This window comes from Solea solea, chromosome 5, assembly GCF_958295425.1.
Source record: "Solea solea chromosome 5, fSolSol10.1, whole genome shotgun sequence".
In the NCBI taxonomy this organism is placed as follows: domain Eukaryota; kingdom Metazoa; phylum Chordata; class Actinopteri; order Pleuronectiformes; family Soleidae; genus Solea; species Solea solea.
The window spans coordinates 12,310,142-12,334,630 of NC_081138.1; the positions used below are offsets into that span (position 1 = coordinate 12,310,142).

Here is a 24,489-nt window from a genome sequence, read left to right on the forward strand (position 1 = left end):
TGCCTTCATCAAGGTATTGTTCTTAAGCAATTAAATAATTTGATAAATGGGATAATTTTTATAGGCCTGCACTTTGGGAAGAACTCATCTCCTGTGTCATTTTACCAAAAATATGTATAAATGTTTTTTCTGTTCATCTCCAGCAGCAGGTGTCATACAGTCTGTTTAACTCCTGTTTAGGACACCAGGGCAAACATTTTTTTATAAATGCTTATATTTTACAGCTTCTCCATTATGTTAAAATGTTGTAATTAAACAGCTGTTTACTTCAACATCTATGCACCTCAATATTCGGTGTAGACAAAGTGAGTTTGCTTAAAAACTGAGCTTTGGCCATTTTTTTTCTTGAATACAAACAATGGTTTTTGCAGCAAACTAAGGCCTTCTGTGCAATCTGTTATATTTCTTACATTTGATGTGAACTGATGTATAAGCAGAGTCCACACAGAATAATTTAAATAAATATAGCTTGTGTGATGATATGCCCGTTATTGTGCAGTGTCTAAGAGTTTCGTTAGAACACAGACATCCAAAATGCGAAAAAGCTTTGCATGAACAAAACACTGAACATCTGGTGTGATTTTAATCCAACAGCAGCAGTTAAAAGGAAAGGACACACAATTGTTATTGCACCACAACCAAGGGCCCATGATTTTACAATTCACCAAAGTTACTGATTGAAATGGGAACGCCAATTAACAATCACAAAAAAAATTCTCAAAGATTATCCAATCATGTTTTATTTTGTACAACTGCCTGTATAGCATTTACAGGAAAATGAGTTTGCTGATGCAAAGTGGTTACAAAAATAAAGCACATTCTTACGGTAATATGACATGACAGAAAAACTACACTTACAAATGCTGAAGAGGAAAATAAGGGCCTGTATTACTTGAATGTCTGTGCCTTCCTGTCATGGTTCTACCAATTTATCAAAAGGAAAAAGGTTGTATGATTACAGTACAGTAAGTACTGTACATGTGTACATACATGTCAAGAGTCATTTACACAATGGCAGTAAATCTCTGCAGCAGCTCCGAATGAATTCCTCGGGGCCTCAATCTCAGGAATAAAAAACACAAGTTATTGAAACCAGGAGAAATTGATTAATAAACATGTTTCTAGTAAAGACATTGTCACAGAAAATACTAACAATGCAGTGATGGCATTTTCTCAAACTGCACCCACTGCAATTTTACATTTCTTTTATCATTTCAGAAAGACTCCCACAAGACTATGCCTTTGTCAAATCCACATTTGAATATGATTTCTATAATCTAATATGAAATGTTTAATACACTGTAACAATGTGCTAATACTCCTGGTAAATGTCCTCCGTCATAATTAGTGGTTATCGTATTAGAAAAAACAAACAAACAAATCCACTGGTTTCCAAATGTACAATACATTTTAGTGCATCAAACTTACATAATAAAAGCAATTGCAGAGTGGAATGACTGGCATACATCTACCTTCTAATGTAAACTAAAGACAATGTTACTCTAGGGCAGTACCTCAGTGTTTAACTCTTTAATATACTGCTTTAAGCATGAAACATATCCCACTGACAGTGGCTTTTACAAATATTACAACCAGGTCAACCTCTGCTGGATTCCTGCTTTACACCATCTTTAAGTCAAGAACATAAACAAAGAAAAGAAATCTTATATAAATGTGGCAGCGTATTGTATAAAATAAAAGGATAAGAAGAAAATGGATGGAAGTTTCTTGTGTGTTTTAAAATTTGCCTCTCAGTTTCTGGTCAAGAGGTAAAGTGTTTAAAAAGGCATTTTGGGTCTTTGAAAAGTCTCTCTCTTCATTAAGCTATTGCCTTTGCTTCAGGCAGGAATGCCTCCCAAATCTTTATAAGCTGGAACACAAGAAAAAGATAAGAATTACTATGTTAGGTTAAAACATGTGGCTGGAGTTAGACATTCATTATTAGTTAAACATTTCAAAGTATCATTAAATCCTTACAACCAACATTTAATGGTCATGACGGCAAAAACACATCTTAAATCACATCTACAGTTAAATAATTACCCGTTGTTGTGACTGCAACATTGCCTCCAAATATTTGATTATCTGGCTCTTGAATTCCTTGGCTTTTTCTTTCTGAAAAGGCAAAAATCTAGTCACATCTCTGGGTCTCAATTAAAATGGCATCTGAAGGAATTTCTAGTGAAGGAACAACTTTGACTTCCCAGGTGTGTAGAGGTAAAAACTCAAGGACTATAAATAACCTTATTGTAAAATAAACCTGTTTCAGCTTATGCCCTTTATCGGGGCGTTATATATTTCATTGCATTTAAACTTGAATTAGTGTCATGTGGCCATGGGCAGTCCAGTGGGGCCAAATTTAGGAATGGGCACAAGGGGAAATGCCCCACCAAATACTCCAACTGCGAGTGTTATAGTTGAGTCTAAGTTGAGTCACTAAAGAAAATATCGAGTCCTCAGTCCTGAGTCGTGGCTGACATACAACTAAAAATAGTGACACTTAAAGAACTAATGCTAACATGTAAAATCACACAATGTATTATTCACATAAAGCAAGCATAATTTTATTCAGATGCTAATGTAATGTAGTAGACTCTACAGATGGAATTTGTATACACTTTCTATTTGCAGTAAATTTTAATAGAAAAAAAAAAATCCAGGCGAAACATATGAGCCATGAGTATGTAGAAGAAAATGATTTGAGTGTAAACTCATATGATTACTGTTCAAATGACGGTGATAATCGTAGTTGTAGATAATAATCGATTTTTATTTGATTTATTTTTACTTCCGTCAGCTGTTGTAAGCTCAATGAATATGTTGTATTTGTTTGCCGGTGACACCGCAGCCAGTGGGCAATTCAACTACAGACAGATTAAATGAAATAAAATTAAATGAAATTAAATTCAATTTTATTTGTATAGTATAGTGCCAAATCATAACATTATCCATACTTTCAGTTTTGGTTGTGGTACTGTCAAGTTGACTGGATATTTTATTTTATATCTGTTTCTATTCACTTTCATTTACATTGAAAAAAACATGAAAAGCATTTTGTTTTATGTATTATTAGATTTAGTAGCTTTGGTTTTAGAAATAAAACAGTGCATGTTATAAACCCCTAAAAAACACTCATACCATAACACTCTTCAACTTAAATCTTCAGCTCAGCAACACAGAACATCTACACAATCATCATATAAACCCAGGACTAATGCCACCAATTCAGTGATACAAAGGTGAACTATGATGAAACATGAACTATGAAAAACATACCTCAAACCTGAGGACCTCCTTGCGCACAGTCATGCCAATCTTGTCAAAGTCTCTTTCGTATTGAGTAACTCTCGACTCCCACTGATGATCATGCACAGGAGGAGGAAAACAAAAACAATGAACTAAGTTTTAGTATCTTGATATATTTCAGCAATATAAAAGTTAGAAACATGACAGTGACTTGCAGCAGAAACACCCGGTATCACATGGACCTACTGAGGACCTTTCTGTATGGAGTTTGCATGTTCTCCGGTTTCCTTCCACAGTCCAAAAACATGCAGAAGTTAATTGAACTAAAATGACCACAGGTGTAAATGTAAATGAGTGAATGGTTATTCGTCTGTGTGTTGGCCCTGCAATGGACTGGCAATCTGTCCAGGATGTACCCTGCCTTTTGCCCTGTGTCAGCTGGGATTGGCTCCAGTTCATTTAAAGCTGAAATGTTTGACATGCTTGCTTGATGTTGTACATTATTTTTCTCTATTATCACTAAACACAATAACTCCTTATTTGGTAAAAGGAAACCATTAAGTCCAAGGCAACAACTCAACAGTAGCAGAACAAATACTATTAAGCATGTAGTTAATTGGCTGTTCACCAAAGAGTACTCTACTCCCTCAGAAACACATCATTTTCAGTTTACACTTTACTTTTTACTGCCTGTAATTTACCAGTACCTGCTTGCTGCATTTGACAAGCCATTGTAATGTAAATGTAAAACGTAAAAGGACCTTTCAGCCCATGCTGGACCATTAAATCACTCAGAGGGCCTGTTTCCTTGTAAAGACAAACAGTATGAGGTTTGAGTCAGTGCTGCAGCAGCTGTGTAGCCTGTATTACCTCCGTGATCTCTTCTTTGGCCTGCTGTAGTTTGTCTGGCTTGTTGGCCCAAAGCAGCTTGGCCTCGACCTCTCTCTTCTTCTGGAGTGAGTTCTGTGCCTCCTGCCACCTTTGCCACGCTCTCATGCGCTGGTCAAAACAGCCCTGAGCACATCCATTTTACAAAACATTGGTGTGAGAAACACAACATCTTAATCAATTTACCCAAGGACGTGCAGCATGTTTGCAAACTTTGCACTATTAATGTGAATTCGTAATACAGTGTGTTCAAGCTTTATTAGAGATCATTGAAATTTGCTCTGACAATGTACAGGGTGAGGAAGGAAAGTCGGATGCACTGTAGACTTGTAGATATCATAGAAACAGACTCAGCTGACTAGAGCTGCAACTAACAATTATTTTCATAATCGATTAATCTGTCGATTATTTTCTCAATTAATCTTTCGATTATTTTCTCAATTAATCTGTTGATTCTTTTCTCGATTAATCGATGGTCCATAAAATATCAGAAAACCTTAAAAAATGTTGATTGGTGTTCTCAAATGTCTTTTAATGATTTCTTTGTTATCCAGAGCAAATAAATGAAGAAAATATTCACATTTAAGAAGCTTTAACAATTGGAAATCTTAATCATGAAAAAAGCTTCAAACCAATAAACCGATTATCAAAATAGTTGTTTATTAATTTAGTAATCGATTAATTGTTTCAGCTCTATAGCTGACCATAAAATGTTCCAACTTAAATCAGAATATCAACCTCCCTTGCAGAGGTTTTTCTGCTAAAGTGATTCTGGCACTTGTTTTTTCCTGCATTCCTTGAACATAAAAGGCTAAATGTAAATGTAAAATGTATATGTTATTGTTTTGTTTGTGATGGATAATACATCATCTTCTCTGGGCTTCTCCCTTTAGGGTTCATCACAGTGGACCATCTTGCCCTAATCTTTACTTCTGGCTACCGTCTAGCTACCATCCTGCAGCTGTCATCTTACCCGCACAGAGGCCAGCAGGCGGATGTAGTCAGCCAGTAGCTCTGAAAAGATGAAGAAGTCACTGGCTGCCTGCTCCTGATGCAGATGTTCCAACTTGTCTTCCACCTCTGCCAGCTGGGACAAAGCCCGTGACAGAGCTGTGTTGTCCTCAGAATTCCCCAACATGGCCATACTTTTGGCAAATACTGCAGTGTTTCCACACAGCTCTGGTGTTGAATAAAGACAAAAAAATCACTCTTCTCATTTTACCCCCAACTACCTTGGCATCGACAGCTGACTCAGGGATAGACAGATGAGACTCACCCTTCCTGTGATTGACCAAGGAGTCGACAATAGCATGAAGCTTCCTCAACTGCTGCTCCTCGTTCTCCACCTCCTGGAACTTATCCTCGAACCACTGAGATGCAGCAAAAAGAGGAGAGATGATAGTTACTATACTACAATATATAAAAACACACATACACACACACAATATATCTATAAATAATTAATTAATTTATATATATGTTGACTTTACACAATAATAACACAAAGTTAGAATGCATCTAATGCAACTATTTATGGGTAAACGCATCAAAACAGCCAAAAATAGAGACTTTGTGTGCAACAGTCTGCACAAATACTACATTCTCCCCCCTTACAGTGTCAGACTCATTCATCTTGATAGTCATCTTGTTGACAGCATCTGATGCCCTATTGATCATTTTGAGGAATCCAGCTCCACTCAGCGTCTGAGTGCTCACAGCTCTGGGCAGCTGAAAACACAAACATACACAGTACAAACAAAAGTTATTCTGCTAATATCACATTCTCAGAGATCAAGATTAGTATTCTTTTTACTTTAAAAAACAACTATGCGGTCCTTCTAAAGACACGTAACATATAAAAAGAGATAAACCCATTATAGAACGAAAGCTAGAATATCTTTATATTATAAAATACCTACATCCTCTTTCTCCAAGAACTCACGGACGTCAGAATCCTGCAGTAACAATGGGTGAGACACTACTCTCTGGATATACCTGCAAAAGAAGCAGAAGTGAGTAGCAAGTGGCAGTGCCTAAATAATTAGAGATTAAAAAGGCTATAGAATGAACAGACACATATCTGGCCTGTCAAAAATATTACTTATTTGTAAGTTACCTTTCCAGAGCTGCCCTTCTTCTCTCCACAAACTCTACTGATGATGGGTCATCCATTCCTACCTTCACTTTGGTCATTCCTATGAATACAAAAAAGGTGCACATGTATGAATCATAATGTATATTATTATTGCAACAACAACAACAACAATAATAAAAAAAAAATCACTCACCTACAACACTTTTCTCAGGCGGTGGCGGAATGATGCAGCCATGGTGCGACTGCTTGACCGACAGCTTCTCATAGAGACCAAGGAAGTCACTGAAACGCCTCCTAACAGAGAAGGTTTTATTGCTGAACATGGACAACGAAGTCTGATGGTGGATGGAAGAGAAAGTAGAGAAATAGAGAAATAATAGTGAAGTTGTAAACATATAAGCAGTTGAAGGAGTCGCATAATAAAAATTCAAAATGTATGTCTCAATATAACCTTGAATACACACCCGAGTGGATACTTTGTAGGCCACATATGCATTCATGCCATCACCTAGGACAGAAACACAAAATATATTTTGAAGGTGAGAATTTACAGGTTTCCTGATGGCATTTACAGAAATATGTGTCCTGAAATGAAGCGTACAGGTTAGTTATTTTGCCATTATTATCATCCAGCTACAATAGAGTGGAAATTACAGATGGACAAATCATGGTTTAGTGAGAGTAACTAAAAATGGAGACTGACCAACTTTCTCAGGATTGGTGACAGCAACGTCCACATCAAAACTATCCTTGGCTTCTTCTTCCTCCAACTGTAATTATAGAAAAGTGTAGTGTAGGTACAATTCAAACTCTTCAAACAAATCACTTGATGAATACAGAGTATATTTTGTTAAAGCATACATGCAGTCAATACTTGGATGTTTGACTGTGGCCTGTACCTGCTCCAAAGACGCAGTGTGCATGGAAGCAGGGTTTTGAGTGAACGAGGAGGCAGGATGAGAAACAGCAGAAGCAGAGAGCTCCTTCCTACCAGAGCTACCAGACTTGTCTGTACTCAGTTCCACACGTGCATCTGAGGAAAGATATGACTTAATTCAACAATGTTTTTCTTGATCCAAAAATAACACGAAAACAGATAACTTGGGAGTTATTCAAACAGAAATAACAGACAGTTCCTAATTTAAGATAGAGACTTACTCTGTTATATTTCTGATATTAGTACAAATGTAAAACGTGAGATTAGAGACAAAAATCCCTTAATCTCATTCTGGTATAACTAATCTGAATTAAAATCACTATGATAATGCAATGATGTACTGCAGGAACAACGACCATTCAGCATGGTAAAGGCAGATATTTGGTCTTCATGTCCAACGTTTGTAATGAAGATTTTTTGTAGTTAGCCAGCTAATGCTAAAATATTTTTTATTATATCAGTAATTTAACCAAATTAAAAGAAATCAAGCAAAAGCAATAGCAGTTTCTTTATAATCTCATAACTTTTATAAAATTCTTATGAGGTTAACATAATCTAACTGATTATCCTTGGGACAGTTGCCAAAAAAAGCAATATCAAAAATCTCATGGTCAGCTTTGGGAAAAAATAAAGATCACTTTTCACAATTTCTTTTCTACAGTAAATAGCTAGTAGTTTAATCAAGTACACAAATACTCTGTAGTTGAGCCCCAGTAAAAAAGAGACACTGCTCTATGACCAGGTATCAAAGTAATGACCACAAAAATATTGACATAGAAACACAAGTTTTGTGCTTTGTTCAGTTCTGGCGATTTTCTCCCTACAGGCAAAGACGAGGGGGCTCAAACATACAAGTATCTGTCTCCAGGGGTCAAGCGACATTAAATCTGCTCATGGCTGTAGTTTTTTTTGGAGATACATGTTGCGACTCTTATCAAAATACAACGTTTTTAGATCTGCCCTGAGAAAGTCATTGAACGTAAATAGATTTCCCCTTTACATTACATTTCACAACTGAAGCCAACCACTTAACAAGACTTTGAATTAATTTAAGGGCCTGCTAACACTAGAAAATCAAGACTAAAAGAAATGAGATGGAAATATATCGTTAGTTTGTTAGTAGAACACAGAAATTTGGTTGCTAACCAGCAAACAGGTCGCTGTCGTCATCAGAATGAACACCATTGGATTTGGTGTTTGTGTTGGCCTCCTCCTCGTTGAACAAATCTGGTGGCTCTACACTGACGCGATCCGGCTGAGAAACTCCTCTACTCACAGCCACAGGGTTACTCTGCAGACGAGAAGGACATGAGTTTTTGAATGAGTCACAGAAACTTCAAGGAGAAGGGCTGAATTTAGTTAGTTAATTAGTTTCATCTCCTGACTGTTACCATGTTTTACAGACACAGATTGTGGTGTTTTTCCATTGCACTACCCCTTTACATTTTACCCCACTACGTTTATCTGACAGCTTCAGCTACTAGTTATTTTTTAGATTAGAAATGCATATATACACACACACACATATATATATATATATACATATATATATATATATATATATATGCACACACACACACACACACACACACACACACACATATTTAAAAACAATGGACTGCTAAAGCCTGGATGACTGAACGGACCACTTACTCTCATAGCCAAATATGAGATGTCTGCGATATCAGCAGCTCCTTTGAAGACATTTCTCTCTACACCACTCACATGATTACAGTTAAACGACTGTAATAGAATTGATCTTTCACACAGTCAGGGCCAAGATCTGAAAATGGATCAGAGCTTTGAAATCATCTCATGACCACATTCATCTTGAGAACAATTAGAAGGACCCAAGCCTGACAGTAGACTGAAGTGGAAAGCTGTTGATAAACAAGCTGCATGGCCACCAGCTACAAAGCACTCAGAGAGAGAGAAAAAAACAAAACCTCCAATGTTGCAAAACGTTTTAAGTTGTTGAGCCACATGGCTGTGTTGTGGCTTGCATTGTTGCCTCACAGCATTAAGTTAACTGAACACTCTAAATTAAGAGTAAGTGTTCATGTGAATGTGAGTATGTTTGCCCTGTAATGGACTGGTGACTTGTACAGGATGTGCCCTGACTCTCACCCCATGCAATCCTCAGGTTGAAGATAAACCACTGGACAATGAGTGAGTATTCAATTTCTGCAGTGTGTGCTAATTTAAAATTGAGAAATGAGACCTTAGATATGAATAACTGTCATTTTTTTTATTTATAGGAACAGTCAAATATAGTAAGTTGTTTCACATTGCAAATGTCTATGAAAAAGGTATGAAAATAAATATATATTAGTCACGGTAGACATTTAACTTCCTTTTCATAGACACAATAGATGATGATGACACCTTTGTACTTTTAATATCAGGATGTTTACTTGCAACGTTCGTGATTTTACTCTTCTTCCACCTCTCTTCTGGTCACAGATACAGTAAGGATGAGTTCAGGGACTGACTGGGTGGAGTCATGTGATGTGGAGATAAGTAAACTAATAATCTAACGAAGTTCTGACGAAACTGGAACTGCATAAAGAAGAGAGCTGTCATTGAGATTGGAGCTTGTTAAAATTAACGATTTAACAAGTGGGCAGGCCGAAACAGCAAAAAGCTACGCTAAATATCAGAAGTTACAAGTCAACACTGTTCAAATCTATGCAGCTGCCTAACTTTAGCTTTAACTTCACGACACCATTTCACTGTTTATGAAGGAAATCTGACATTTGTCGGTTAATTTTGATGCCGCAGTTCAGATCAGCTAAAGCGGCGGACTCTGGCTCAGAGCCGCTCACTTACTTCCTCACTGCACACACACACAACACAGGTCGTTATTAACGTGAACATACGTTATTGACGAAGATGTCTTCTCCTTCGTCGCTGTCTCCGTCTGCCATGTCAGGCTGCCCCGCTTCTGGGTCCTCAGCTGCGGAGAAAGGAGGAGGACTCCGGTCTGAGCTGGCCGCCATGGTCACTGTTTGCGAGAGATCCTGACGTAGACGGAAGTGGATGGAAAGGCGGAAGCTGGACGCAAATGGCTGCAGCGACCCCTGCTGATGATCGAGCAGCACGACGGGCCAACATTTTTTATTTTACAAAAACATTACAGCCATCTCCAAACCTTGAGGTCAAACTTCACTTCAGTAAAGTCAGGACAGGATGACAGTGAATCAGCATGAATAATAAAACCGAGGAAGCTAAATGGAACTCAGCCAGAATTAATTTAATTGTTTACACTTTTCTATTTCCCAATGGCTGCTGTGCTGAGGGCTGATTACAGGAAATAATATGAATGTCAGGGGTCACTAAATAAATCTGATCAGCCTCCATCTGACCTCGAAATTGTGTTGTGCAGTTCCTGTTGTATAATGACAAAGACCATTTCCTTCCTTAAATCCTGTTAGACTAGGTAAAGGAAGAATATGAACAATAATTGTAACAATGTGTCAATAGCTTTCAAATTATAACAATAATTTAAATCCCATGGCTTTATATCTTGACTGTGTCTTAAAATTAAAATACAAAATAAATAGTATTTTGTTGATAAAGTAGCAGGAGGAATTCTGAGGTGTTTGGACTTCTCTGGTTCAACCAAATGCTGCTGAAGTTATAGGACAACACTGCAGACGGATGACGACTTGTGTACAATAAAGACTATCCCTCGCTTAGCTGCAGTAAAGACCTGGCAAAGCATTGTATAGGGAGAAAACTCACAGGATTGCACAGGATTAAAAACGAGCCCGTTACTTATTTGAGTTTGTCCAGTTACTGTTGAGCCTCTGGAGATGGAGGTATACGTAGTCATGTCTTTCCTACAATCAAATGACTACTTCATTCCAAATCTATTGTGATTGTGTGTAGAGACTAAAATGTAAAATGTAAAAACTGTGTCTCTGTCCAAATAAAAATACTTACGTACTGGACTTACATTTGTATGTAAATGTGTTCATATTAAAACTTTACAGAAAGCTTTTGAGAGGTCAGTATTTAAGTTCTGAATTACCACTTTGAAACACATTTGTCTTTTGCAATAAATGAAAAAACTTATTTTATCATTTATACTTATCATCATTTAAAGATGGAGCCAGGTTATTTGCAGTTTACGTGTTGTGGGCAGGTGAAGGTGTTTTATAAATTTCCCAAAGAAATGCTCACATTTCATTTGGATTATTAATCAGTTTATATTAACTGTGATGATATAGATTGGCATCTACATACCAACTAAAACTTCAGTGTGTAGACCTTCTAGCACATGGGATTCAGATTGATATTTTATGTAAAGCTGTGGGTAAAATTCTCCTAGAATTGCCCTCATGATAAACCAAACAGTACTGATTGAAATTGAAAACATTATATGAGAGGTCATGAAAGGTAGAATAGTCAAACATGTTCAATCTATATAAACTTCATCTGTAGTCCTAGTAGTTGCAAGATACCTTGAAAATTAGATTTTTTTTCTTATACCTTATCGTAACTGCATTGTCACTTTTATCACATTTGATGGGTGAATACTTTTATCATCAATATACGCTTGATTGTCTCCAGCTATTGTTTCACACGTTGCTGAGTCAATGGTTCTGTTGTTGAAATTCATTCATTTGCCACTGATGAATAATTTGAGCTCAACTTTTCCAGCCCTAATATTACTCAGTACATGGCAGATGATCTGTGCAGACTGTGTATCACTGTTAACACCTATGTCTTTACAGATGCCCTCATTATATGAAAAGAAGACAAGCAGAATCATTTACTTTGTTAGTATTCATAATAGTTTGTATACACAATGTATAGGAGCACCAATAAAAAACATATTTTTTTCCAAACCTTTTTTTTTTCAAACATTTTTTAAAAAGCCACAGATGTTTTTTTTTTCTACAGAAAGCAAAGAAAGCTCTGTACATCAACAAGCATCAACAGAATTCCTCATGATCAGCTGTAAAGTAAACAACTCTGCTGCTCAAATTCAAATCATCTCTGAAGCAAAAAAAATAAAAAGAACATTAAAAAAAACAAGACCAGCTGCCTGCCGCTTTCCTAGGACACTACGTTACACAAACAGCTTTTGATATTTAAAACACAAGATATGTAAGAAATGTACTTTTTAAAAATTGTGAAAAAGTGCAATACAGGTTCAACTGTTTACAACTCAATAGATCATTTCCCAAATGGATTCTGATCCTTTTTCTCTCCCTCTTTGTTGTCAATCTTGTTTTTATCCATAGGTTAAAATCTCTTACAGTTACACTGACATTCATGATGATGTACATTTAAGAGAAACATGGTATTCACAAAAGTAGAGCAAATTACTATGATTGCAAATGACAAATTTCTTTGGGTAAGAGGGTAATGAAAAACTAGTTTCTGAGCTGACATTTTTTTTCCTTTTTACATTGGATTTGTGTATAGAACAAGCTTCTTTTTTTTTTCTTCATACAAAAATCACCATGTTTTAAAAATAAACAAAAAATTCTGGGAGTCCCATTCAAAAGGCCAACATCTTTGCATTGTATAAGATTTGTAAAAAGAACAAGGGCGCCAGGCTTTGAGTGAATAATGACAGGAAAAAAACCAGCAAACACGCTCTGCTGTCGGGAAGATGCACATGTGGTACAGCAGTACAAATGTCAAACCAAATATTGGTTTATGGTAATGAGACACACACACATCTGATTTAACTTTTCATATAAAAGATAACTTGCCTGTTGCATGTTTGACTGAGTGGGTGCCATGTGATGGTTTTGTTTTTGTTTTTTTTTTCCCTGTTTTTCGGAGGGGTGGGGGTCAATGCCCTGAGTCCTAGATACCCCAGACCACTGAGGAGAAACTGTCCAGTCCCCGCAGAACAATACAGAAGCTGTCATGGCAGCAAGTAAAGAGCGACATCCCATGAAAGGCCAAGTTGTCCCTACCGTACAACATACAAACACATTGGTAAGGCTTTTAAAAAGGAGCTCCCATAACAAACAAAAGACTTTAAAAGGAAACATTTTAATGTACAAAGGGCAACACAATGTCAGAAAAGAATGTACTGTAGAAACACATCAGGTTTCTTAACTCCTGCTGATATGAAAAATGAGCTTCAGGACTCATTTAAAATCCCACTTTCATTCCAAATAATAATAATAACAATAATAATGATGATGAACGATGGGAAACAATAAAAGGATGAGGCAGTTTAAAAAAAAAAAAGGACAACATATGTACATGTTTATAAGGATATGTATGTAAAAAAATATTATAATAACATAGTAAATATTAAAAAGTCATGGCGCAACATATGACACGTGGGGTAGAAACAAAAATTGACCATGTTTATGGAGGATGTAGGCTTGTAAAAGGAGGCTGATATCCAATGTCCATATCACTGTAACTGCCCAATAGTCATACAAAATGCACAAAGAAAACACGGATCAAACAAACACTGCGTGTAGATGGCGCTGCACGGGCACCAACATCAAAACCAACATGTTTTTTGACTTGACATTGAATCAACCATTATTTCTTCTTGAGCGAGCACTCACCACAACAACCTACCATACATGTTTTTGCTGAGGAAAAAAATTCACAATCTTCCGGTTGAAAGCGACCAATAGTTTAAAGTTCATTGTCTCTGAGAATGGTTCTTCATAAAAAGATGTGTCTCACTTTTTTCCCACTCATGGCAATCTCCTGAGACTGAGCAATGTAAGCCAAAAAAGTTTTTTAAATTTCAGTCTGGAGTTTTGTTTTCTCTGCAGGGGGATGTGAGAGGGTTTTTTTTTGGGCACAAGAAGCCATGTTGTGTCCACCAGCCACTGGCTCAAAAGTGGATGTGTTTGTTTGACTGAGAAGTGTGTGTCTTTCTGTGTGTATGTGTGCATGACGGAGTGAAAGCCTGGGTGTGTGTGTGTGTTTGTGAGTCCAGTTGTGTGTGCATGCTCATGGCGCTGTGGTTATGGCGTTTAGGTCCTTCATCAGGCCCTCAAGGTGGGCCATCTCCTCGGTCAGCTCGTCCGGCTCGTAGTTCTGAGGGAGAGGAACAGGGTTACTGCGGGGGGCGGGGGAAGGGCAGGGGGGGAGGCTGGCAAGCACCTGAAGGGTAAAGGGAGGAGAAAAGAGGAAAACGAGAGGAGGAGAGGGTCAGTCAGGGATCTTTGCAGAGGAAAGGAGGAGTAAGATGATTGGGGTGCGGCAAGCTGGGTGATGGTCAATGGAACTGAAGTAACATAAATGACAAACACAAGAAAAGCAAACATAAACCGAAAGACAAGCCGAGATCAACATATGGAGGATTAGGACACAAAGTGTGACAAAAACAAATCATTCCAATGATGGGTTTTGTTAAGATCATTTTTGAAATCAATGAATTGATCCAAAGCAGCCGAAAACACATAAAGATGGGTATGGAGTTGGAAAGAATAAAAAGAGAGAAAGAGCAAATACAAAATGTGGTTAAAACCAATGTGCAGTTGAAAGTAACTGTATAATCCAGTGCCTAAAAACAGTGATATGGATATGAAAGGAATGTGTGACTTGGTTTAATATTAAAAAAAAAAGATATAAGACAGAATAAATATTAAATATTAAATGTTAACAACATTAGGCCTGGAAAAAAACAGACTGCTTTGCTACAAAAGCAGCCAGTGGGGGGCACTATACTCACGCTGTCTACATCTTCGAGCATCTTGCTGGTCTCTGGCACATCAGGGGCATTGGGCACATTGACTATCATTGGGGTTCGTGTCCTTCCGAGTGTTCCGATGGAGGCTGTTTTAACAACGTGGGGGTGAGTGGGAAGTCCTGTGGATAAAATATGCAACAGTCAGTGAAGGCAACTAACACAGTACATGCTTTATAAAAAGCAACACATGGAATCTTCCAGGATGACTGAATACACAGCTTGTTATTGGAACTTATTAAATGATCCTATATCATGAACATCGTTGATTGTGACTGAGAGTCACTGTCACTGGGTTAAGGTCCCGTTCAGACTTGGTATTAAGATCTGTGAATAGCAGTAAGTATGACCTGGTATTAACCTGCACCCTGAATGAGTCTCCTGTGACCACCTGTGTTTGGATGTCAGGTCTCTGTGTGATATGCAAACAGTGACCTACTGTATACTGTATACTGTGCACACAGTACAAACAGAGCAGTAAATCAAAGACACTAAATGTGTTATTCTGACTGTTTCTCAGTGGTTATGATCTAAAGCAGGGGTCTCAAATTCAAATGACCTGTGGGCCACTGACGGTCTCGTCTGGTCAGTCGGGGGCCAGTCAAGTAAAAACAAAAGAAGCCTTTTTTAGGGAAAAGCAACAGTTGAGGTGGTTATGAGCTCATATCATCAATATGCTGTATTAATTCCTTTCTTTTATATGTACTCTATTGCCTCGTGTGAGCTTTTCTGTCTTTTATTTCTTGTCTTTTATCCATTATTCTGTACAGCACTTTGGTCCACTGTGTTTGTTTTAAAGTGGATTGGATAATTTCAAAATATAAGTGGTTGTTTTAATATGCAACAATAAAAAAAAAACATATTTATGATGCAAAATTAATCTATTCATTTAAAAATAAAAAATGTTACAACTTCATATTGTTTGGAGGGCCACATGAAATCGATTGGAGGGCCACAATTGGCCCCCGGGCCGCCACTTTGAGACCCCTGATCTAAAGCTCAAAAACCAGCTGCTAAAAAAGTAAAAACATGTCTGAGTAGAGTGCAGCGTCCACACTGACACACCTCTATGCTGTCGATGTAGGAAGACGATCACGAGGAAAGTTTTTTATGGGTCACGTCCACTACACCAAAACGCCATTTTCAGCCATATTCCAAGTGTTTGCAGCTTTACTAGCATTACGTCAGTGTTGTGCTGTTGTGGCGTAAAACGCATCACGCTGTGTGTGCAGCACGGGGATTTCACCACAGACACAAAAACAAAACATATGCACACTGAGAAACACAGCCAGAGTCGCGTGGAGCGTCATCAGAATGGTGTGAGCTCACTTGGCAATGGTGTGAATGTAAAAGACTACAGCTTTAGTCACAGGTCTGAATGTAGTCTGAGCAGCGTGTGTTTCTCCTCACCAGTCTGAGTAAGCAGTGGAGTGCTGGGTAGAGCGAGGGACTCGTATGATGGATGGCTGGTTGCTGGGATTGCTGGCACTGCAAAGCTTTTGAGTGGGTGGGCGTGGGCGTGCGGGTGTGCTGAGCGGAGTGGGGGCAGGTTGCTGGAGTAGCTGGGCTCCTCCTCTGTGGTGGTGGAGCCGTGGTAGCTTCCCTCGGGGTCAGCAAGGATCTCCGAGGGGCAGGAGACCTGGGAGGAGGTGGTGGCTGGAGGGAGAGGCTCTGAGATGGGAGTGTTTCTCACTGACTCTGGAGAGGGGGTTGGATGGAAGAAGATGATGAGTCTTTCAGATTTTGATCGTAAATGCGAGGAAGCACCAGACCAGTTTCTTTATATGGTTATACACATCTAAATCCCAGAGCTTTATCACGTAAGAAACTCTGTCTCACATGTTGAATTGTTCTAACTTCACATACATCATTAAAAGTTCTACCGCTGGCATGTTCGACGACATTTCTGGTGGTTTGGTTTATATTAATAAAAGAAAGAAGTAAAAAATAAAAGGACAGTTAAAGATAATCACTTCAGGAGGTCAAGGAAGAGGGATTAGTAGCTAAAATATGAATGCAACAAGATGGCAGCAGCAGCATGTGGATGAATGAGCGAATCATAAATCAATGAATGAGTATGAGTAGGTCGGTCTTCCCTGTCCTGTTTGTGCTTCACTCTGCAGCAGGTGGCAGCCTCTCACCTGTAGAATCCACCCTGTCAAAATGGGAGATGGGGGTGGCGCAGGCGTGAGGGCGTGGGTGCCCGCTACCCTGGTGGTAAAGGTAGCTTCGCGTTGGTGATGCCAAGCTGCCCATGTGATAATGGTGGTGATGGTTATCAAGGGAATGGATGGGGTGAGCACTAATCACAGCTGTGAATGGAAGTGGACATGGATACAAACACACACACACACACAAGATGAGATGATTAACAAAGTGGATGTTTTTGGTGGTGAGATACACATACATGCACTTTTCTGTAAGAAATCCACTAACCTGTCACCACAGTTACAAAGAAAAAAGTAAAAGTAAAACAATATCAACAATAACAATGGGATGCATGAAACTGTTTTCTTAATTAGATATAAAAAGACATATTTGGATGTGGTGTTTTTTCTTTTATCAAATATCTGTTGTCCATGATGTAGTTTACTTCATCATCATTATGGATTATGAAAAGGTCTGATATTTCAGAATAAGTAGATCACTCTCACTCTCTCTCTCACAGAAACACACACACACACTTACGCTGAGGTGGTTGTGTGTCAAAAGGCATCATCATTTTAGGCCTCATCCCTCGGCGGCCTGCTAGTGTAGACATGCTGTCCTCTGACTCGTGGCCTAAAAGGTATGATGGAAACCAGCCAATCAGATAAAGCAGCTACGCTGTGGTGTTTATTTTGTGAAGGATCCATCTTAATGATCTTTCAACACTTAGATAAGACTTGGTTTTGATTACATTTCCACCAAATACCAATGTCAGGCTCATCATTCTATTTATTTTTTTTAACTAATTATATTGAGAAAATTGACTGTATTTGTGACAGCTTTTGCTTGCATCACTGCATTCATGACACGCAATGGGTACTGTGCATGAAAAGCATGAAATGTTTTGCATGATATTCAGGAAAACAATAACAAGGGAGACAAGGACTGACTTATGAAACAAAAAAACATAATCTCAAATTCATCTTAAGACTCATCCACATGCTCCTGAAAGAAAAGCAAAGGTTATTAGTTCACTTCCTGTCATAATAAACTTTTCTTAGTAGTCAAGCTTTCAAAATGTAGTTTCCTTCAAACTCAGGAAGTCTGCACAGTATTAAAATGGATGTGAACTCAGTGGCAATGAGTGTGACATTTCACTTTGATCTCTCTCTTATAACATCAAACATGAAGTCGCCCCCTTCGGGCAAGACTGACCACGGTAGGAGTTGCGCCTCTGCTGTAAGTGAGGATTGCCGTCCAGGCCGCTGTCAGCCGGCGTGATGTCCTGTGAGCTGCGGGGTATGGGAGTTTCAGTCATTACTGGGTTGGGCTCTGGAGACTTATCAATGGGTTTAAGTTCCAGCCTCTCATGGTGAATCCAAAGATCAGGAGGTTTCAGGTCTTTGGAGTTTCCTTTATATTTGTGGGAGCCGTTAGTGGACTTTGAGGCTGCTCGTTTTCTGCAGAGGAAAATACAGAAGCAGCGGTGAAAGTCTGGCCTCATTCGTACAGAGAAGGTGACAGAAGCCAAAAGCACATGGAATTGAACTGGACAACAGTAGAATAACTTTTTCTTTTTTTCAGAAAGACAATTAGAATGATGAAAGTTGTTGGTGAGAGTCTTACTTTTTTTGGTGGGATGTGGTGCGCCGTGTGCACAGGAAGGCACCTACCACCACCACTATGATGGTGAAAGCTCCCACTGAGATGATGATGATAATGACCAGGATGTGATTTTCACTGCTTCCCACACCTGATTTACCTCGAGAGGAGAAAGACTAGGATTAGAACTTTTCATTCATTCATTCATTGTCTACCGCTTTATCCTCCATACTAGGGGCGAGGGGAGCTGGAGCCAATCCCAGCCGACATAGGGCAAAAGGCGGGGTACAACCCTGGAGAGGTCGCCAGTCCATCGCATGGCCAACATACAGAGACACACAACTGTCCACCCATGGACAATCCAGAGTGTCCCATCAACCGCCACATGTTTTTGGAGTGTGGGAGGAAACTGGAGAACCAGGAGAAAACCCACATGCAAACTCCACACAGACCGGGTCGCGATCGGGGACCTTCTTGCTGCGAGGCGTCAAAACTTATCTTTTAAAATATAATCAAGGACCAATGTGTGGAATTTAGTGACATCTAGTGGTGAGATTGCAGCTTACAACCAACTGAAAACCTCACCCCTCCTTTTCCAAACATGCAGGAGAAACTGTGTTGGCCTTTTTGGAAAATAAACCACTACACGCTACATATGAATGTGAACATGGTACCTATGAATATATGAAGGGGCTCATTAAAATCTAACAAAGCAAAACACTGGGCCCTTCATTTATGGGGATGTTAAATTAATGAAAACATAGTTGTGGATATTAATTTCCAGTTGGATCACTACATCCTAGAGTGGAAAGTAAGTAGGAGGGAAACAAACATCAAACAATAATAGAAAAATATGGAAGCAAAAATTTCAAAAAGCACTGTCAAAGAAAAGGGACACCATCTTCATCTCTGCTGTAGTGTCTGACTGACAGGATGACAGCAGAACAGGACAGTTAAAGAAAAAAATCTTACCAACTGAAGTTCCAGGGTCTGGTGGCTGTTGGTTGCCTGAAGGCCCCGGCTTTGATGGAAGATTTGAGGCTGATAAGAAAGAAAGAACAAGGGAAAGAAAAAAATATTTCCTGATGAAATGAAGTGTTTTTATGGCCTCAAACCTACATGAGATTCATCCCAATTCAAAAAAGCATTCAAACACATGCTGCTTTTGCCGTTCATGCAGCCCAAGTTTTTTTTTCAGCCCAAAAGATGGAAATCTTTGGAAAGAGAGATACACAGGGAGCAGAGAGCCAGCAGTGAAAGATTAAGTGTGGAGGGAAAGTTTACCTTGGTCATTAGCCATTTTGTCAGAGGACTCAGCTTAACAGGCCAAAGGAGAGCAGGGAGGGAGAGACAATAAAAACCAAAACAACAGGTTAGCTGAAAAGAGCAGCTAGGGAGACTGAAATAAAGCAAGAGATGCGCATTATGAGGCAAAACTAGAGAAACTGTGAGAAAAACAAAGAGCAAGAATGGACCTCGGACAGCCAAGATGACATTAAGAGCAAAGCATCAACAAAAAAAACAACCTTAAAGAGCACAATAAGGTGTGTAAGTGTCACTGTATTGAACCTAAAACATCATTTAATTTTTCATTTTGACATTTTTCCAAACAGCGACATCAGTAAAATCGTCTGTTTCAACCAGAAACTGCATATAAGGAGGCACTGGCATGTCAACATATGATTCGTTAGAAGAAAACATAAATCCTTGGAAAGCAGTGTGTTATCAGTGTGACCTAATCATGATGTTTGCTTTTAACTGTAGAGCTTGTGTGAGAGATAAGACTTGTACAAGAATAACTAGCTCTCTAACTGCGACATATTTTGACTCCGCAAATCAAACTCCGTTATTTGATAAATTAATATTCTTTTAGAAACAAAAACATGAGCTAGAATGTGTGAGGACGCACTTTCCCATCTTGGTCTCGGGCCGACTGTGGAAACTTACTCTTTGGAGTGCGAAAGTTCACAGCATCAGACATGGGGCCCATGCCCTTTGAGTTGCGGGCCTGGATTTTGAAGTAGTAGGTGGTGTCCAGCGTCAGGTCCTGGATCTGATGGGTCAGACGGTTGCCAACCACTGGTTCTATAACCCAGTCGTGGACCTCAGCATTTACATCTGTACTGTAGTAGATAATGTAGCCTAAAACAAAGACAGTCAGAGAGAGAGAGAAGAAAATTCTTTAAAGTTGGATTTAAACGCAGAGAAAAATTGACATTTTTGGTGTAATTCAATTCCTCTGCCTCAGTGTGATGTCAACCTTGAGTGGAGAATTGTCACTTTTACCAGTCTAAGTTAAAGGAACACAAGACTCTGAGACTCACCGGTGATCTTCCCGTTGGCCTCCGAGGGAGGCTGCCAGTTCACGATGATGGTGCGAGGTTTGTTCTCTTTGCTCACGACGGTCACGTCTTTAGGGGACGAGCTGGGGACTGCAGAGGTGAATGAGACGACACATTCGTTGTTCAGGTCAAGGTGTCACATAATGCACTTTAAATTTAACAACATGGTGCATTCACTGCCAACATTTTCTGCAAGGTGTCTGTAAACATTACCAGAGTTTTTATGTTGTGTGTTTTCCTATTGCACAATTTATAGTTTATTTATTGCACATATTTATATATATACACAAGTCTCAGGGCACCACTAGCTATGTTGCTTTTATGTCAAATCCTGTGATCAGTAGCATTTGTTTTGGAATGATGTGACTGAAAATTGAGAATCAACTTTTTCACGGCAGATATTTGTAGGACAAACACAGGTGTTACCAAAAACATCAATTAGGGTTCCACTCCAGGGTTAGGGTTCTTGTATTTTCTGGATAAGAGACATAATGATACTGTATGCTCATTATAGTAATGCTAAAACAACAAAACTAATGGTGCCCTAAGACTTTTGTCCAGAACTGTACACGATCTACATCAACACGTTTGGCTGAGAAAACTAAAATAACCGATACAGAAACCCGTTTACATCCATGTACGAGCAAATGTTTATAACATAAACCCATGTCTGAACAACAAACTTTAAAGTAATTGAATGAAATGCTAACACAGTGAAACTCGTCTCTGTATTGACATGTAAACCTCATCGACATCATGTAGAAATGATGTCATCAGCCCTAGTTGAAGAGTGGGGGAAAGCATGAGTTAAATGTTCCACTCGTGTAAATCTTGATCCAATATTGCACACACAGAAGCAGTTTCACAGAAAATGAGTTTTTAGGTTTGTTGTGAAACTTTGTGCTCAGCAATTACACCTTACTGATTCTATGCAGCGTGCAAAGATTAGTGTCCATTAGGTACACATTGGTGCAGAAATCATAACCAATAACAAGGGCAGTGTACTGTATATTCTCAGTATGGTCTCAATACTGTAGGGCTTTGAGAAGGACTTTATATTGCTATGGTAACAGTGCTATGGATTTTTCTAACACAGCATTTACAAGATTTTGATTCATAAGAGACAAGATGGCAATAGTATTTACTGTTATCTTTCTGAAAAGAAAAAAGTGAAACAAGAGTGGAATGAAATGCATTTTATTCTCAGCTCAAGTCTTGGTTTGACACTTGTCTTCTTCTAATAATAATTATTATGGTTGTTGTTAATATTATTTCATGTTGATTTTTCCAGATTGATTGAATTTGATAAGATTTGCATGACTTTGCATGTACGCCATGTTATTCCAAAGCAGTGCTATTTTTGGCAATCACCACAATTTCACTTGAATTAAATGTTTGATTCCTACTGGTCTCAAATGTTGTGCCCTGTGCAGTCATGCTCCACGTGCTGACGCGCCGGCCTTTGGTCACCATGACGGAAAACTCGTACAGCGTGTTGGGCTTCAGACCAGTCACCATGTAGTTCAGGCTGGTGGTGTTGGCCATCTGCAGACACACACAAAAACAAACATTTGTGTTTGATTATATTCACTGAGATGACCAGTTTTATTTCTTCACACACTCACAGTGACTGAAAGCAGCCTGAACATCACATACAGTATGTATGAACTGACAAACACCAACAGGCAACCCACCAATTATCAAATGGCAGCACATTTAAATCGAGACATGCAACTATTCATCTTGGTCTCCACTGTTGGAGGAAGTGGTGGAAGCAGCGAGTCAGTCCTGTTTACACAGTTATGTCGCATGCAATGACAAAAGTCCAGTTTTCCAGTGAAGGCTGTCAAATAGAGGAGAAGAGAAAACACTCTTCTTCAGAGACAAAGCACCAGTTTGAGAGCCTCTTTCTTTTTTTCTTGTTTTTTTTAAGAGAAAAGAGGATTGAGGTATTAAGGAAAGACTGTTGGTCACACTGCTCTTGACGCCTGCACTATAATGTATTGCAAGAGGATGTATAGTATGTCACAGAGAGATTCTAACATGTTTGTTCATATGATTTCACTCATAATGAGCCAGGTCTTGGATTACTAGAGTCTCCACAGTCCACGTTGTGGATATGCTGTAACCATGCGTGTTCGTCTGTTGTGTAATATATCGACATCACATCTGTTGTACATTTTTCATATTGTTTTATCGCAGCAAAATAACTGATAAATCATGAATGTATTGGGACATTTGTGAGAAAGTGACATTTACTAGCTTTTGGGTCAAGACAGTAAGTAACTGATGAAGTGATTGTAAGCTTCTGAGTGAGTGAGTGTGTTTTTCTGAGGTTTTCTGAGGTTTTCAAGTCCTCAGTTTGTCTTGTCCTTGTTGAATAATTAATCAGTAAACACAAACCTTTATCAATCACAGGTTTGCACACACAACTTGTTTTTATATCTTAGTGCGGACATGTCATGAATAACCCTGAAACCAGGTCTTAACCCTGAAAAAGCACTTGGGCCCTGAAAAAATGTCCCCACAAAGATACATTTAAAAAAAATTTTGGACCTCACAAAGATATAAATACACAATGAATACACACACCTATTCTTCTATCTCGAACCTTAACCATAAGCAGTTAATACCTAACTCTAACCTTAATCTGACCACAATTCAAATCTTAACCCTAGACTTAACCTGCTCCTCAAAAATTTGGTTCTGCCTCATGACCAGGTTTTGGTCTGTGATATAATTTGCTCGTATAAACAATCTTGACTTGACCCTTAAACTGTTACTGACTCTATGTAAGACAATGTTGAGACATTTAATGGTTATATTTATGAGGAGAATCAAGTCAAAACTCAGGGAATGAAAAAGAATGATTGCTTGGTTACAGCCTTCAGCTGCCACTGTGCCAAGAAGCTGTTGTGGGAATACTTTATTATACATCTTCACAATACCCTTATAGTTTACAGGTATCAATATATCTCTGGTAAGTGTCGCCCTGCAGACAAGCACTGCACTGAAATACACATAAATCATTCTGTATTAAATGAAGGATAAAGTTTAATCAGATTGAAAAGATTTGAGGTTTATTTTACTGAACTGCACTCAGTTGTAAAGATGTTAGTTGAGCTGAGAAGTGCTGAGGCAAAGATGAGTGAACTTCAGCAGCACAGTATCATTCTGAGCTTCACAACTAAACTTTTGCTGGAGGTGACTGAGAAATAAGTCTGACAAATGCAATCATTCTTCCAGGATTCAACACAGACACGTCAAAGAAGGCCCTCTTACCTTCACTTTGGTGTTGGCAGGGATGTTGGTCTTCCACCGTACCGTGTAGTAGCGATTGTCAGTGATCCTTTGATTTTTGGGCAGTGAGTTGTCGGCCCAGGTCACCTTGATGGTGTCATAGCTCAGCACAGAGGCCTGAACACCCACGGGTGGCATCATGGGAGAGGGGTCTGGTACTGGGGTGTATGAAGCATGGAAGAGTTCATACATGTCAACATCGGGGTCAACAGGGTCTGCACGTAAGGCAGTAAACCCGCACGCA

General features: G+C 38.8%; 2 protein-coding genes across 12 annotated transcripts in view; both read right to left on the reverse strand.

Moving 5' to 3' along the window:
* Window positions 1–714: 714 nt before the first annotated feature.
* Window positions 715–10,207, reverse strand: LOC131460025 (sorting nexin-1-like). The gene is made up of 15 exons (XM_058630261.1): window positions 10,046–10,207; window positions 8,313–8,457; window positions 7,129–7,262; window positions 6,933–6,999; window positions 6,694–6,737; window positions 6,423–6,564; window positions 6,251–6,329; window positions 6,054–6,129; window positions 5,749–5,862; window positions 5,411–5,504; window positions 5,108–5,313; window positions 4,117–4,260; window positions 3,277–3,357; window positions 2,044–2,115; window positions 715–1,870 (listed from the first exon to the last, which is right to left on the reverse strand). Exons 1-15 carry the CDS (start codon window positions 10,163–10,165, stop codon window positions 1,820–1,822), a joined length of 1,569 nt encoding a protein of 522 aa, XP_058486244.1. The 5' UTR covers window positions 10,166–10,207; the 3' UTR covers window positions 715–1,819.
* Window positions 10,208–13,164: 2,957 nt separating this feature from the next.
* Window positions 13,165–24,489, reverse strand: part of neo1a (neogenin 1a) — a 153,149-nt gene continuing 141,824 nt past the window's right edge. For 2 of the 11 annotated variants that reach the window (XM_058628532.1, XM_058628524.1), the window contains exons 17-29: window positions 24,228–24,460; window positions 22,352–22,490; window positions 20,928–21,035; window positions 20,551–20,745; window positions 19,888–19,920; window positions 19,576–19,644; window positions 18,628–18,763; window positions 18,217–18,461; window positions 17,542–17,634; window positions 16,995–17,165; window positions 16,264–16,551; window positions 14,839–14,975; window positions 13,165–14,267 (exon numbers count right to left, since the gene is read on the reverse strand). In XM_058628532.1, coding sequence (XP_058484515.1) covers window positions 14,115–14,267; window positions 14,839–14,975; window positions 16,264–16,551; window positions 16,995–17,165; window positions 17,542–17,634; window positions 18,217–18,461; window positions 18,628–18,763; window positions 19,576–19,644; window positions 19,888–19,920; window positions 20,551–20,745; window positions 20,928–21,035; window positions 22,352–22,490; window positions 24,228–24,460 — 2,000 coding nt within the window. In that variant the 3' untranslated portion in view covers window positions 13,165–14,114. Of the gene's footprint in view, window positions 14,392–14,838; window positions 14,976–16,263; window positions 16,552–16,994; window positions 17,166–17,541; window positions 17,635–18,216; window positions 18,462–18,623; window positions 18,764–19,575; window positions 19,645–19,887; window positions 19,921–20,550; window positions 20,746–20,927; window positions 21,036–22,351; window positions 22,491–24,227; window positions 24,461–24,489 lie in introns of those variants that run through there. The other 9 variants (XM_058628526.1, XM_058628529.1, XM_058628530.1 and 6 more) reach the window with 9 other exon arrangements.

Excerpts from the sequence above, each read along its gene's own strand:
- LOC131460025 (XM_058630261.1), bottom strand. The coding sequence starts at position 10,165 with ATGGCGGCCAGCTCAGACCGGAGTCCTCCTCCTTTCTCCGCAGCTGAG. Across the intron at positions 5,505-5,748 it reads AGATGAATGAGTCTGACACT|TGGTTCGAGGATAAGTTCCA; the intron begins GTAAGGGGGGAG and ends GCTGCATCTCAG. Across the intron at positions 4,261-5,107 it reads GCCTGCTGGCCTCTGTGCGG|GGCTGTTTTGACCAGCGCAT; the intron begins GTAAGATGACAG and ends GGATGTGCTCAG.